Source organism: Chaetodon auriga, chromosome 6 (genome assembly GCF_051107435.1).
Source record: "Chaetodon auriga isolate fChaAug3 chromosome 6, fChaAug3.hap1, whole genome shotgun sequence".
Classification (NCBI taxonomy): Eukaryota; Metazoa; Chordata; class Actinopteri; order Chaetodontiformes; family Chaetodontidae; genus Chaetodon; species Chaetodon auriga.
In genome coordinates, this window is record NC_135079.1 from 2,705,555 (window position 1) to 2,721,978 (window position 16,424).

General features: G+C 44.2%; 2 protein-coding genes across 4 annotated transcripts; both read right to left on the minus strand.

The window, feature by feature from the left end:
- Positions 1 to 298: 298 nt before the first annotated feature.
- On the minus strand, positions 299 to 10,901 carry deaf1 (DEAF1 transcription factor). Of its 3 annotated transcripts, none has more exons than XM_076734183.1 (13): positions 10,516 to 10,901; positions 9,280 to 9,377; positions 8,321 to 8,444; positions 7,525 to 7,674; positions 6,623 to 6,762; positions 6,354 to 6,419; positions 5,633 to 5,677; positions 4,645 to 4,768; positions 4,281 to 4,418; positions 2,278 to 2,573; positions 1,989 to 2,069; positions 1,597 to 1,686; positions 299 to 1,106 (listed from the first exon to the last, which is right to left on the minus strand). In XM_076734183.1, the coding sequence occupies exons 1-13, from the start codon at positions 10,706 to 10,708 to the stop codon at positions 1,008 to 1,010; spliced, it is 1,644 nt and encodes a 547-aa protein (XP_076590298.1). In that variant the 5' UTR covers positions 10,709 to 10,901; the 3' UTR covers positions 299 to 1,007. The 3 variants fall into 3 exon arrangements, with proteins under 3 accessions (XP_076590298.1, XP_076590297.1, XP_076590296.1); XM_076734182.1 differs by having other exon boundaries at positions 1,597 to 1,683; positions 4,636 to 4,768; XM_076734181.1 differs by having other exon boundaries at positions 4,636 to 4,768.
- Positions 10,902 to 11,251: 350 nt separating this feature from the next.
- On the minus strand, positions 11,252 to 15,196 carry bet1l (Bet1 golgi vesicular membrane trafficking protein-like). Its single transcript, XM_076734177.1, has 4 exons — positions 15,139 to 15,196; positions 13,416 to 13,501; positions 13,238 to 13,294; positions 11,252 to 12,889 (listed from the first exon to the last, which is right to left on the minus strand). Exons 1-4 carry the CDS (start codon positions 15,155 to 15,157, stop codon positions 12,722 to 12,724), a joined length of 330 nt encoding a protein of 109 aa, XP_076590292.1. The 5' UTR covers positions 15,158 to 15,196; the 3' UTR covers positions 11,252 to 12,721.
- Between the last annotated feature and the right edge of the window lie 1,228 nt (positions 15,197 to 16,424).

Below are 16,424 nucleotides of genomic sequence, written 5' to 3' on the forward strand. Positions count from 1 at the left end.
AAGTCACGTCTGACAGAAGACGTCCTGAACTCAGAGTTCATGTCCGCTTTGTAATAAACAGAGATCAATGAAGACGCTGATTTATGATCCTTCTTTAGTGATTGGTTATTGATTTTGTTCAGGATAAACTCAGACATAAAATTCACATTTAAATTCACATTTAATCACGCACAACCCGCTCACGAGTGGAAAAATTAAGTTCAGTTTGGTTTAATGATTTAATGACGGCAGCTCTGGACGCAAACACTCAACGGCTGCAAGTTTCAAGATTTCAAGTTTTTTAATCTTGTGCAAAAGATAATATTTAGTATGAAGATATTTATTTCACTCAGGTAACAAAATGAGGTCATATTTCTTCATATAAAAAAAAAAGCCAGAACATTAAAAACACATAATTCACCTGAAAGCATCGTCCAGAGAGGGGCGGGGTCAGTTTAATATGTTTTATTTCATTGTGTTTGGCCTTTGTTAGTCTGTGGAGATCTAAATCTGCTTATCACGAGTTTTAAGAGCACCAAATTAATGTTTCATAACACAACGGAGAGGTAACGTCCACTGAGGGACGATGCAAAATGAAAACCATCAATACAGAAACTGATCAATTCATTAAGTGAATTAATAAATAATCGTTAGCTGCAGCTCTAAACCGTTTCACCATCTTGTTATCGGACATCATGACATACGGGGGTGAAATATTAACTGACCTCAGATCAGCTTCATGTGCAGTTCAGTGTGACTGATGTTGAGCTGCAGTTCCTCTCATGTCCACTAGATGCTGCCGTGATCAAACTGTGACTGTACTGAAGTGACTGCTAATATAAAGTCAGCACAGTTCTTATACAGACCTCCTTTCATGTCCGTCTGAGGGGAAACTTTCACAAGAAAAGTTTCCAAAGGAAGATTTGAAGTCTTCAGCTTGGACATGTTTAGAATGATGTCCCCCATGTCCACATGAGGACTTCCTGTCTGGTGAGACCACCGCTCGTGTTCTCATGCAGACTGTGGGCTCATTTCACCTTGTCCATGTCCATGGCTGTGATTGGCTCCTCCTGACCGGCCACGCCCCCTGCTGACTGACAGCAGGTGTGCTGGTGATCCTTCCAGTCCTGCAGGGAAAAACTCTGATCTGAGATCCTGTGCACAGATTTTCTTTTTTTATTTATTTATTTTTATCCTGACTTTGAGGATGGTTGTTTTTCAGACCGGCTTTGCACAAGACGTAGAGCCACCAAAACGACAGCGACTTTTTGTAGTGGAGACGACTAAATTCTTACTCAGTCAATAATGTAAATGGAGTATATCATTATGTGATTAAGCTATTTTTTAATTTTAGTATCATCATCACCATTTTTGCAGATGTAATCTTAATAACTACTTACCTATACACCTGCCTATACAAAGAAAACCTACCAATTAAACAGCTAACTCTGCTAACAGCTAACAAATAAAGCTAAAGGAATTACTGCATGTGAGTTATCCGCTTCATCATGTTTGTCTCGAACTCAGGAAATTTCTTGAATAAGAGATTTAAAAAAAAACTGACACTGTTAAATTAAAAGAAAAGTGCGACTTAAGAACCGTTCAGGTGAGTCTTACCTTCCTCTGACAGAAGGTGGAGCAGTAGTTGACCTTGTGACAGCCCGTGCACTCGCTCATCGCCACGCGACCACAGTTGACACACATCTGCTGCAGAACCAAACAGGAGGACACCCGAGAAGACATGAGGACACATGAGGACACGTGAGAGCTGAACAGGTAACAAACAGAAACTCTTTCTTCACGGCAGGATGTCGCTGTAGTTTCTCCAGGCTGCCATCAGAGGTCACTGCAGAGTAAATATCACTGACTACAACTTCACACAACGAGCGACAAATGTCATTTTCTGTGAACATAATGAGGGAGATGCATTATGTCAATGAGTGTCCTCACAAGGGAAGAAGTCTGTGTGTGTGTGTGTGTGTGTGTGTGTGTGTGTGTCAGTGACGTACGTTGATGATGATGTCGGTGATTTCGGAGCTCCTCTTGGTCTCTGAGTCGTCCGGCTGCTGAAATGAATGACTGAGACCACACTGAAAACACACACACACACACACACACACACACACAGTCAGTGACTCAGTAATAAAGTAATCATCTCATTATCGTTTTTATTCTTATCATGTGTCTAATTTACTTTCTGGTTAATGCTACTCATCCAGACAACATAGCCCAGTGTGTGTGTGTGTGTGTGTGTGTGTGTGTGTGTGTGTGTGTGTGTGTGTGTGTGTGTGTTCTCACCTCAGTCCTGCCTCCCTGACCTTTGACCCCTGCTGCGTCCCCTGGAGAGTTTTTGGCCTGTTCGATCAGAGCCTTCAGCTGCTGGACGTTGCTCAGCAGCGTATTGGCCAGCTCCTCCAGGTACAGCCAGGTGTTCTTCTGCCCCTCGCTGACTGACGGCCCCGCCCCCCCTGCGGGCGACACCTCCAGCCCGCTCACCAGCCCCGCCGACGGGGACGCCGCCGCCACAGCTGCCACCGTCATCTTGGCCTGAACCGGCTGAGGGGCCACAGCCAGCGCCGGCAGCGCCGTCAGCACTGAGAAAGACGAAGAAGAGCGACGAAGACGTTAATACACAGAGGACAGTACAGACGGGACAGGAAGTGAGGCGGATCAGCTGATTTCTGACTCATAAACCAGGTTTCTGTAATCTATCTCATCCACCCATGACGCAGGCGGAGGCTCAGTGTAAGTTTGGTCGATGGCACCGGCTCATGAACGCTTGCTTAACGTTCGAGCACCTGGTCCACGATGAGCGTGCAGCAGGTCTCCTTTGACAGCTGATGCGACCGGACGCCTGCTGCAGCAGATCTGAGGTTTACATCAGTCCTTATTGAAGGCAGAAGCGGAGCGTGTGGAATGGAACCGGGCAGGCGGTCTGAACAGATCCAGGTCACTGTGTCTGTGCGTCCTCCATACATTCACTCCTGACCTACATACACGCCGTATTCCCGCGGCGGCGGAGTCGCTGACAGCTCGGAGCTCCGCTGAGAACGGGCGAGTCCAAAAATAACAGCACATCCATCTCAGCCTCTGATGTCACATGTCCCGGGGAAAAGGTGTGTGTGCTCTCGCAGGTGAAAGGAGGCGTGTTGACCTCATCAGCGTCCAGAGAATATTCATGTTCACTGGACTTTACTTTGCAGCTAATCTGCTGGAAAAACTCCAGCAATGTGTATGAGTGTGTTCAGACTTCGTGCCCTGGGTTTGTCTCTCAGGCTAGGTGGGAGACAGAGAAGTGAAGGGTACTACACAGGTACAGGTGGGCATGAGCTCTTCAAAAGAGAACTTTTTGTGCATTTTCTGGTAAAAAGAATGATTAAAAAAAGTAAAAGTATGTTTATTCACTGTTAATCTTTGTGCAGCTTTTCCTCTCCTGGATCTTAATGCTGCTCATTCATTAACTCCACCGACCTCTGCTGTGTCTCTCTGTCCCCAGTCCAAGCGTCTCGTCTGTCCAAACATTTTATACTGAAGCCTTCGTACTGAGGTCCACCTACAGCAGCAGAGACTTTACTGCCCCCTACTGTTCCCCTGATGAAATGTAAATAAATCAGATCAGCAGCTTCATCATTCTTCGCCAGAAACTCCAAACACACACACACACACACACACACACACACACACACACACAGGCCCAGGGTGCTTCATTAACCTCAAGGTGAAGGACAAGGAGACAGTACTGACAGCTGGATCACTGCTGTGTGTGTGTGTGTGTGTGTGTGTGTGTGTGTGTGTGCGTTGGCAGTCAGATAAGACATCTCCGTGCCGGCCAATCAGAAGAGTCCCAGTGATGGTTAGAGGTCCAATCAGGAACATTTAAATGACAGATATTTGTCATATTTCTAGCAGTCTGAGCTGTGGATGAATTATCATCAGTTCGTGTGTTTGTCAGCTGATCAGAACAGGAAATATCAGCCTCAGAGGACGTGTGGGAGAGCTCTGATTGGTCCTTTAAAGAGGAGGTTTGGATCGGACAGAGAAATCAGTCACACGGCGCTCACACCCACCGACCCTCCTGAGAGCTCATTACAGCAGCACAACAGCCAATCAGAGCGCAGCTGCGGTGCTTCCCTGACGTACCATAGGATGGCGGACAGACTGCGGGTCAGCGGCCGTGAGGGGCATTGTGGGAAAACCCCTCCACAGATCATTAAGGAGGAGAATATTTAACAGCTGAAAATAGAGAAAAGTGCTACAGATGATGGACAGATGGACAGTAGGACACGCGTGGTGGACGGTACCTGCTGTGCTGGCGAACACCTCGCTCTGCGCTGAGCCTTCTGAGATGATGGCAGCGGCGGTGGTGGCGTCACCTGCTGGAGTCCGGTCAAAGGTCAAGGTGCCGGAGGTGGTGAACTGTCCTGATGGAGACACCGTGACTGTTGGCAAAGGACAGACATGTCAGACATGTTTGGACAGACAGACACTTCTGGAGTCAAAGTTTAAATGTTCACACAAGAGGTTTGATGGAAAAATCCAGGACTTTCAATAACTTTCAATGACTTTCAATAACTTTCAATGAGAGGAACCCCAGCCGTTGTGACTGTGAGCACAGCGGCTCCGCGCTCGTCCAATCACACACCAGACTGAGGTCACCTGCCGTACATGTGGTCCCCGGTGCCAGCGTGATGTTTTTGGTGGCAGGAAGCTCCTTTTTGGGGGTGGTGACCCGAGGCTCGTTGTCCTTCTTCCGTCTCTTGTACGGGACGAAGAGGCGGACCGGACCGGTCTGAACCGAGCAGGGAGGAGACGGAGAGACAGATGACATCAGCGGGGACGATGCTTTAAATCAGAGTTACCTTTAATACAAACGTCCTTCCTCCAAAATACTGTTTTCATTGAACAAAAGAGGCCAAAGGGTCAAATGTTTTCAGTCTATGAAGCATCAGAAAACAGTAAGAAGGTCCATCCCTGCTCATCAGAGTCCAGGCTGACGAGAAGAGCAGCTGGGATAAACCCAGACCAGAGAAAGGCCGGACTTTCAGTGCTTTGCCCAAAGACACTTCGGCACGTGGAAATGAGGCTCGAAGGATCGAACAGCCAACGGCGTGATCAACGACCCGTCACTTCAAACACGAGCCACCATTTAAACGTGCTAAAAAACTAAATATTCAACCTGGAATGAGCGCCTCACATTAAAGTCTATGAGCTCAGCAGGCCGTGTCTTAAAAAGACTGATGTCTCTGATCTGTTGATGTCCCGTCGTCCTCTGTCAACCAGACCCAAACTGCGGCGAACTAGCAAGTCGTGCTGAGCAGATAATCAGGACACGACCGAGTGAGGATGGAAGATAAGATGGGAAATCTGGATCGTAATGTCACAGTGACAACGAATCTGCCTGTGAGTGAAGCAGCTGTGACAGTGCAAATGAACAGAGCGTCAACTTGGAAGAGAAGTTTAGGATGAGCCTGCCTTCATTACCGGCACTGCTGATGTGTTACAGGAAGGTTTCGGTCCAAAATGGACTGATTCATACGCATGAACGCCAAACCATTAAAAAGGCTTATCAAGACCAGGTGATGAATCAGAACAGAGCATCGGTTAAAAAAGGTGGAGGCTGTGAGGTTACAGGAAAAAACTAAATTAAATTTACCATACTGATGTTTTCTGCTACCAGAGAGTCTGTATCCTTCGGACACTGAGGAGAGAGGAGGACAAACACAAACTGAGGTTAAACTGAGTCAAATCATCACAGGAACAGAGTCAGCGCTGCCATATTTGACTGACGCCAAATAACCCAATCAGAGCCTCAAACCCGCCCAATCATCATGAAAGAAGCAGAATTGTTCATTTCAGATGTCAGGCGGGTTTTTTCTTCCTTCCTGGCAGCACAGTATGAAGCCAAAAACATCCACACCGTCCCGCGGGTTCGTCCTGTGCTGCCGGGAAGGAAGAAAATGACATAATTTGGCTCCTCGGAGCTTTTCCATTATGTTCTGTGGCTGAGAGGGATAATAAAAAGAAAGACTCTGGTTAAGATGCACCTCCAGTCTTCTTCAGGAGACCCAAAAGTCACAATAAGGGAAAATCATCTCCTTTTGATCAACACTGTGAGAGTGAAATAACACCTGTCAGTCTTCAGTTATCACACGAGGCTCAGAGCAGAGACCGCCAATCATTGGTCGGTCCACCAGGACGCGGCCTGAGACTTTTACCAAGAGTAACCTAAATTATCTCTTGACATCTAGTCAACCAATCAATCAATTACTGCCTTCATCACTAGTTAACCGATAAACATGTCTTCCTTCACTCTGCTTCCTTCCAGTCCTGCAGGTTCTCCAGGACCAGGACCAGGAGCAGTCCTGCACACTCACCCCCGTTAGGTCATCACAGCAGGCGGCACAGGTACAGGAAGCAGCGTGGGGGTTCAGGATACGCTCCTGTGCACACACACGCACGCACGCACGCACGCACGCACGCACGCACGCACGCACGCACGCACACACACACACACACACACACACAGTTAAGCTTCTGTTGCGAATGAGCTGATCTACGTGCAAACTGAAAAAGCACTTTGCATAGTTACTAAGTGGAGTACTACAGCAGTACGGTGTAGTCACACAGAAGTATTAGCTAGTACCTGTATGAGGCACAGCAGAGGTCTGCCGGCGTATCTGATGCTCCTCTTCCAGTCTTTGCTGCTCGCTCTTCCGGCCAGTCCTTCAAACTCAGTGGGCGTGAACCACTGCTGGTTGTGTCTGATGCAGCGACCTTTGCCTCCTGAACACAGCACGGCTCAGGGTCAGCGTGGGAAACAAGAACTGGACAGAGTGCTAAAGAACAACAGAGCAGTGCTCGAGCAGTGAGGAGGGATGTTTCAGTAACCATCCAGTTCATGTTCCCTTTGACAGCTGGAGCTCCTCAGATCCTGGATGGACATCGAAGTCTCCTGATTGAACCTCCAGAACGAAACATGAACAAGTTTGCCATAAAAAATCTGTCAAAGCTCACAGAGCTCCAAATTCTTTTAAGATTACACTGTCAAGAAAACTGATTTTATCACCCGCAGCTAAAATTAGTTGATTTTCTGTTTTGGAGTCTGGAAAAGAAACTCAATAACCACAGTCAGCGTTCTGAAGTCACCGAAGCTCTGATTCACACAGTCACTTAATTAACTACATTAATTAATACATTAGTATTACTAATCTAAAAAAGTACATTTTACTGATAATACTATTACCTCAGTAACATTTTGAATGTAAGACTTTGATTTTTTTTATATATACTACATTTTGTGTTTATTAATTGATTTCATGACTACAGAAGAAGAGAGGCCTACACACATACTCATAGAACCAGAGTTATGTGCAGTAACTATTGTTTCTTTTCTGCTCTGCTGGTCTGTGTTTCAAAAGGAACAAGTTGGACAGATATCTCCAAACGAAGTGTTCTCAGCATCAGGGAAAGTTAAAAGAAACAGGAAGTCAGTCGGGTTTATGGGCAATGTTGCTGCGTGAAACAGCTCTCAGGTATGTTGGTCACCTGATCCCAGCCGGGTCTTGTAGAGGACTCCGCTCGTGTTCCTGCAGCGGACAGGCAGCTCGTTGTTGTACACCGAGGGGTCCCAGTTGTACTTTGAACAGGAGTCTTTGTCCTGGGGTGGAGTCAGCGGGGTGGGTGGAGTCTGTGAGCCTGAGGGACACACAGGTGGACAAAACAAACAGATACAAATCGGCATGAGAGAGCGATGGATTCCCTGTTCTGACAGCATTTATTCATTTGTTAATCCTGGATGAAGTTATTTTGAGTAACAGTGTGCCTTTATTTTGAAAGTCAAAATGAGGAGAGAAAACGTGATCAGGATTCACAGGATTGACTGAGTGCTGGTCATGAGGTAAGTGCTCCCAGCATGCAACTGGGCAACAGACTGATGGACATAAGTGCCTTTCATGTGTGTTCCTGCATTGTTATGTGTCTTATTTTTTTAGCATACAAACTTGGATTCTGTTGTATATTTTATCATGTATAAGTACAGCTAACTCTTCATTACAATAACTAAATTGTAGTAATTATACCAAAACATCACAATTGTTTCTTAAAAGGATGCAGCTGTGATTTCAGATGAGACCGTGCAGGCTGCTGAGACCCCGTCTGGAAGAACATCTTAATCCAGACTCACATCAAATCGTCACCATTCTAATCTGGATATCCAGGTACAAAGACCGGGGCCCCGGGTCAATATGGACATCCCAGAGACAGACAGCAGGACTATCTCATTACTGTAGGATGCACACACACACACACACACACACACACACACACACACACACACACGTACCTGATGCGATGGCGGCAGACTTGAGGCCAGCAGCCTCCACGATGCTGCCGTCAGTGTGAACCACAATCAAAGTGGCCTTCTGGGTACTGAGACCTTCTCCCAGCTGGAGGGTTGTCCTTCCACTCTGTCACACACACACACACACACACACACACACACACACACACACACACACAGTATATACACTTAGAAAAATGGTGCAATACAGGAGCAGGCTGGGCTGACTGCCAGCAGAGGGCCCTAGAAGCACAGAGTAGAATCACTGAGGCTGCAGTGCGCCATCAAGGTTTTTTGGGGGTCCTGTGAGAGGTTTAACATCTGTTTTTAGCTCTCTAAACCAGCTGCATACAGACAAGCATCTGCAGCATTTGGGAGCATGAATTATCCACCGTCAGTGAATCAGGGAGTAGCTCTCAGCTGTGGTTGACTGTCTAATGTAGGAGGATTCAAAGACAGGTTGTCTGGACATTTGTTTGACCAGCAGATGGCAGTGTGCACTGTGTCAATTAAAGCTTGAGAAATGAAAGTGTTTCCAGCAGTGTGTCAGGAGTTCTTCTTGTTTCAGAAAGATGATTTCATCATTTCAGTTTCCGATTAAACTGAGCCACATACTGAACCTAACACAGGTGCTTGTTGTTCCTCCTCCTTATTCATTTAAAATAATGAGTAACAACACCTTGAAAGCGTAGTCAAGAGAACAAGCACTGGAAGAAAGAACAGCTGGCTGTTCCTGCTCTCTGCAGGTCTGTTGGCCATGTCAGAGCGCTATGACACACTGAAGTTCATGATTAGTTATGATGAGAAAATCAGTTTAATAAGGTCTGGGATGAAAACAGTTACGCTGTCCTTTGGCCTGATTAGTGCTCTTTGCAGATGATCTGATCTGACAGCACAGACTGTATCTACAGAGCAGTACTGAACATGTACAGTAGTGTGACCGTCAGCGTGTGTTGATCTACCAGCATGTGTTCAGGGAGACTTCCTGATGTGGCGACCGTGGTGGTAAAAACATTGTCCTCTCCAGCTTGAACATCTGCCACCGTCACAGCCGTCACCTCTGATCAAAAACAAGACATTCAAATATTTTATCATCGTATACATCATAACAATTTCAGCTCTATAATAGCGACTGCAGTACTCCAGTGATGTAAAGGTAATCATACTCAGAGCCAGACTGGAGTGTTATGATGACAGCATGTAGTGCTACACTGGACAATATGGGGAAGACCATTTCTATTAACCATAATGTGTTCTCTAGTAATCACTAGTTAAAAACATTTTAGCTGATGTCCCTCACAGTGGACTGTAAAGTGATGGAAGTTATAACAAACAGCTTTCATTTGCAGATGTACTCTCAATATGTCAGACATTAGTGTTGGACTGGAAGAAATCCGATGAAGAATTTAATGTTTATTTCCAAAGATACGACTATTACTTCATAATTATTGCTGAACGTGTGTAAATTATAATTTTTACAGCTGTTTGGCAACCACTCATCCAGCCTGAACACTGGTGACTGCTTGGCCAGTTGAAGCTGTGACCAAAATGCATTCAATGTTTGTCATTTTTATGCTGAAGAACGAAGATCTATGTATAACGATAACCTATTTATTATTTCCTGAGTCAGCACTATTCTTAAGCAATTGCTCTTCGGTTCGGCAAACATTATTTAAGTAAACATCTGATTTAAGTGCTATGTAGACTTCAAACGTGGTTATTTTTATCCTGTCATCTGCCGCTACCCACCAGTTAACACGCTGTGGTGGGCAGTGAGCTAGCACTGGAAACTGACTAAAAGTGAAATTATCGTTCAGGTTGGAAAGTTGCTTGATGGTGAGTCATTGCCAAATTTCGGACCACATGCTAACCGAGTAAGTGCAATACAAGCGCTATGAATATATGTGAGGTATAAACTATCGTTAGGCTAAAATCTTTAAGCTGCACAATAATTGAACGGAGTTTGGCAACAGGCACATTGTAAAATGTACCACAAATCCACACAGCCTACGATGGCTGTTGGACTTACTGAAGAGCTGCGCGGTTTCATGTGACAATCGTTACTGATTCACTTGACTCTACCAGGCATCTGTGCCCCCCCTGTTCAAACACAGAGTGAAGCTAACATTATCATCACACTTTGTGTTTAGTGCCACCCCGCTCAGCAGCGGCCTGCTCGTTGCTAAAGCCCGCCTTGCCTGCGAACGCCGCCTCGGCCTCGTCTGGGTTCGGCAGGGACTCGGCTCCCATGTCGATGTTTCCCGGTTCGGCCATCACGGCCATCGTGGTGACTTCGGCCTCCGACTCGGTATCCGAGCCGTTTACCGGCGGTATGTTGATGGGCGGTTCATCCAGCCCGAGCGCCTTCGTGGCCGAGTCCGCCTCGTCCATTCTTCCGCCGAACGACAAGAGCCGAATGTGAACGAGCAGCCGTGGCGTAGAGCGGGGTCCGAACACAGCCGAGCCTGGTACGAGCCAGCTAAGAACTGCAAACACGGAACCTTCTAACGATAATCGGTAAAAATCAAGAACATCTTCTACAAAATTAACGGATACACCAATTCATTGGGCGAGCAAGTCCGGAGTGGGGACGGCCGCTCTGTTGTTTGTTTTTCATGAAGTCTCACGAAAGAGATGCATCCACGGAGACTCCCGACAGAACACGAGCGTATCCGAAGCGACACACTGTGGCCAAAGTACTCAAGTGTAAAAGCAAAGACCGAGACAGGAATCAGATCATCTCGAGTTTATTTCATGTTCAGATTCATGTCAATGAACCCACAGGTTTACATTCTTTATATTTATTTTCTGTTGCCTTTGAAAATTAGGGTTTAATATGCTGATTAAAACAGCACAGCAGAGCTCATTCATTCAGAAACAATTTAGTTTTACAATCTGTATGTTTTCACGTGAACACACCATGTTATACGGTGATTCCAGTATTTTAAATATTTCATTATATTTTAAGTTTAAGATACTGTATGTCCACATCAGAACTTTATTCCTGGTTTGAAACAGCATTTAAAATTTCATTTTAAGAAATAACATTTGTGGGAAAAAGACATGAGTACATGAGTATTTCTGAAATCCTGATTATAGGACAGCATGTGGGTAATGGGGATATTTAACGTTTTCACTCAGGTGATATATTCCTTTAGTCCTGTATTGGGGCTTTCATTTAGTTATATTCATTTGGCTATCAAAATAAAATATAATTTTCTAAAGAGTGTTTCTATGATTATGAAAATAAAAATATATACTTTTATTGAAGACTGTATTATAAAAATGCAAGACCCAAATTATTTTCAGCGTACCTCACTGAAGAATCTAAATAAATCATGTAAAAAGGAGCAATTATCCCCAACAAGATACACAATAATAAAATTTATTTCATGTGTATTAATAATAATAAAGTGAATGTCTGCTGTGGAAGATTAGCAGTCCACACAGCTGGAATGTAAACATGAAGACAAAGGAAACTCTTTTTAACCCTCTTCAGCTTCTTTCAGCAGTGATCTGCTGTGCAGATCAACTGTATGTGGAAAAAAACAAAATGTTTTAATGATACAAAATGTCCCTGTAAACCATAAACACAACATCCCCCATCATTTAATACTAATTACTAGAGCCACAAACACAAAACTTCTCATCAAACTTAAGTTTTTTAATAGTATGAGATGTGAGTATTTGCCTTTAGCCTTGTCTCCTGTCAGTCAACTGCAGGATCAGCCAATAGCAGATGGCTCTGTCACATCTTGCTCTCACCTGCAGACTGTAACAGTGTGTATTATATATGTGTTTTTTCTGTCTGAACACACTGATATCAAACTTTGACCTTGGAACAACAGTCCCGCTTCAAGTTCAGAGAGAAAAAGCACAATGTTCGACAGAGACTTCATCTACAACTTAAAACTTGCTTTAAATTATTGTGCGGTCTGGAACTGAATGGCAGCTGCTCCGCAGTGAAAGGTCTGTTGTGGGACATGTTTGTCTTGTCTGTCTCATCAGCCAATCACACTCGCCCACCGACGATGCATTCATGCTCTACCTTCTCTTTACCCATATGAGGACTTCCTGGCCGCGGCAGGAACGGACAAATGTGGCGCAGAGCAGAGACGCCCTGAAGTCCAGGCATGTTTGTTTTGTTTTTTTTCTCGGAATAGACACAGGATCTTTGGCATGACCACACCCACTGATGTTTCCCCCGCTGAGCTGTCCAACACCCCCTTCAGGACAGTTCAACAATTCAGTGTTTTCTCTGTCTACTTCCTGTTTGTTTTCTCACTTTGATGCAGAATAAAAAGTCTTCTCCTGTGCAGGAGAACCACAGAGATGATTATGACGTCAGAGTCTACAGCCTCAGCTCCACATCAGGACCAGCTCCTGGGTGAACTGGTTTTCTTGTCAGCGCTGAATCCTGGAGACCAGGTAGTAAAGCAGGAAGAAGGCCATGACCAGGCCCACAGAGACGTAGCAGAGGATGCGGCGGTTGTCTCTGCTGGATCGGACCATCGTGGAGAAGCGCTTCACGCTGCCGCTCAGCAGACCTGTTGCACTCAGGAAGTTTGAGTCCTGAAAGGAAAAGGAGAAGAGGAGGGACTGTGGAGGGTCTTTCATAAACTGAAACAGGAGGCCTATATTTGAGACAGTCTTTGATTGTTCACCCAATTTTACAAATTCCCTCTTCACATATTCAACAAATGCAATCAAATACAGAGGAGTCGTTGTGTCTGAAAGTCAACTGACACCAGTAGCTTTTTTTGAAGCCTTCTGGATGTCGGTGTCTTGTCTGTCAGAAAAGACATACTTCCATTTGATCAAAAGTACCAATTCATGTTTTAAATTGGAGTGCTTTAAAAGTAGGTGTGAAAAATGCTAATCATATTTCTCTATATTGCGTCACAGAGCAGAAGGACTCACCATGCTGTCCAGATACTCATTCTGGTCGTCAGCCTCTCTGTCGATGTCGTATGCCAGCTGTTAGATTCAGAGACAGGACAGGTGATTGACAGTTAAAATGGCAGGTCTTCTGCTTACGTTTTTATTATTTTTAGAAAAAGAATGATCAGAGGAGGAGAGTAGTCGTTGACTGACTCACAGATTTAAGTCTGGAGACTTTGGTGGCCAAGTTCTCAGCCAGACGTTTGTTTTCAGCATCCAGCATGTCGTCCACAGAGCCATGACCTGGAAACACACACACACACACACACACACACACACACACACATTCAATGAGAAAGGAAACAGTGGTTAAAGGGCTGACTGTGTGTAACGACTTAATACCACGTACGTTGTGTATAATCGCATCGCCCAACATGTCATATCACAAAGAAATACTAAAAACATTAAATAAGGAGATTTCTTTCAACGTATACAAACGCAAACAGCCCTCATTGTGAGCAGGTAGGCCTCAGTATCATTTTGTGTTCAGGTTATTTCAGCATATAATATTGTATGCAGCAGTTATTGCAGCCAAATGTAAAATTATTTATTAAAAATGGTGATGTTTTCTTTCACGAAGTCATCCAACGGTCAACAAGCTCTACGGCACGGGGTTTCCCTATCTCTGGTCCTTGAAAGCAGGGTCTTACATTTTCACATTATTAGCGCTACTTTTAATTCGTTGACTGTTAATCTGCGGTTAAAGGTAAATATGAGCAGTACTTCAGTACTTGTTTTTCAGATTAGTCAAAAGTCAAAACCCAGCGAATACAAAGGCGCCACCTATCGTCAATGAGCCTGACTCCGTCATTAAGCTAAATTAGCCAACCGTTAAAGACTTGCTGTGTAGAGAAGCTAGCTTTGTAAAAATCAGAAAATATATGTTATTAAATTCCACCAAACTTGGAGTTACAGAGTTTCGTAGACACTAGGCTGACACAAAATATCCCGTCTGTTGTTTTAAGTGAATTTTAACAAAAGACCTAGCGTCACGGTGTTACGGTGTCTCCGACGCTAACTGCTAATGGTATGCTGGTAATGTTAGCAGCAGAATCCAGAGAATAAAGGTAACTGATGTAGGTTAACGTTCAGATTTGCTGTAATCAAGTTCATTAAACGCTCTGTCGGTTTTCCATTTTGAAGACGTAACTTTATTATAAAAATAATTATAATAATAACAATAATTCCTAGAGCAGTAGTCTAAAATATAACGATTGACCAACGCTTCCCTAAATTAATGTAGATTACAGATTCAGGTAACGTCCCACTTCTGACTGTTAGCTAATGAAACCTATTTGATACCACTTCTAACCGGAAGCAGAGATAACTGGATGGAGTAAACGTTAGCGTAAAGATAAGATGAGACTTACTAAAGTAAATGTACGGTTTGGGGCTAAGGAGAGGTCTGGATGGGGTTAGGGATAAGATTTGATTTAACAGGTAGGGGGGCACGTATGACCTTATCGACATGGCAACAGTATTCGTCACAACACCGGAACTAAGTCACTGTGTCCTGTCAATAAACACACAGAGCTTCTCTTCATCCTCGTAATATTAGATGGTAAAGTTAACATGTGGAAAAAATAATGCTAGCATTTGGTTGATTTAGTAAGTCGTCAAAACCTGTTTGATGTTTGGACAACTATACTGAAGTATTAAACCGCTGAACTCCTCAGCTAGTTAACGCTAGCCTGCTAGCTAAGCTCCAGGACTGTGTTCGGCTATAAGTGAAGTAAACAGAAGGAAACATAAAGCACACAGCTCGTCTGATCTGTCGCTTATGTCATAGGCTCCATCACACGGCTGTGCCATTAGTCCGGCACTGCTGGAGACGGTAAATGGTCAACATTTAAAAGTGAAGACGTGTCAAAATACAGTACCTCTATTCCAGTCCGCCATGTTGTTGAGTGACGTTGCGATCAGCTGTGCGCAGGTTGGATGCTTGCACGTGACCGTCCCGTAATGGCCAAACCCCGAAAAACGATCAGCTCCGACATAAATTAGATGCATCAGTTTTTCTAAAGAAAAATCCCTGATAATTATATATAAATATAAAAAAAACCCCTCTGAACTGCAGCTTTTCTGCAAGGTTTTCCGAAATTTCTTTTATAAGTATTGGGATAGAGATATTTCTTTTTAAAAAAAAAAAAAAAAACTGCATCCAAAACTCTGATTCTTTTCAAAAATGTCTCTCCTATCTTTGTCCCAGTGTTTCTTTGTACAGCCAGTTGCAGAGCTAAAAATAATTACCTATATCAGAAACCAAAATATTAGTCCTTTCACATTTTGTGTGATATAAAGTTAAGATTATCATAGATGAATATAACTCCTGATAAAGCATTTGAATGTTTGCACATGACATACAAATCGAGCAAAGAGGTACGTGGAAAAAGAGAAGAAACACAGATGTTGAGTAGTGAATACAGTGTGATAATACATGAAAGACAAAATGGGGTGAACAACAGAGTATCTGTGTTGTGCAGCCTCATAAAAATAGCATTAAACAGTAAAATGCTCAAGATACTCCTCTTGGTTTGTGGTGGCTTGACTGTGTGTGACCACTGGGTGGCAGCTCACTCACTCACACACACACACACACACACACACACACACACACACACACACACCCAGTTCACCCAAAATGAGTGTATCAAGCAAGTCTATTTCATAACCTTCAGTCCTCTTTATGACACTGATTTATTTGAACTATTGCAGCCTTGGGTTTGCTCTCCTTCAAGATCTTAGCTGTTACATGTAGTTAAGTGTGTACGAGATTAAGAATTTGTATATCAGAAATGTGGTTTTGTTGCAGCATGCATTTAGCCCTGACAGAGCTCTGATAGATTGGTGAATGTGTGGAAAGGTGTGGCAAGTCCCTTGCTCATCTGTCCCATGAGTTCTTGAAGTACTGCAGTGGTAGTCCTTCGAAGAGTGTAAGGTCAAAGGTCATGTTAGCTCAGTGTGAAAACATTATCATGCAAATGTGAAACAGTGATATCACCCTGTTTGTATGTGTGTGTATTCAGTTAATCCTCTTGTGTCTCTATGTGCTGTAATCCACCTGTGTGTGTGTGAGTGTATGTCACGTGTGTGTGTGTGCGCCACCTGACGTCAGCCTGTGGGGGGAAGGGAAGTGTGCATGAGTTTTGTGTGTCTGTAAGAAATT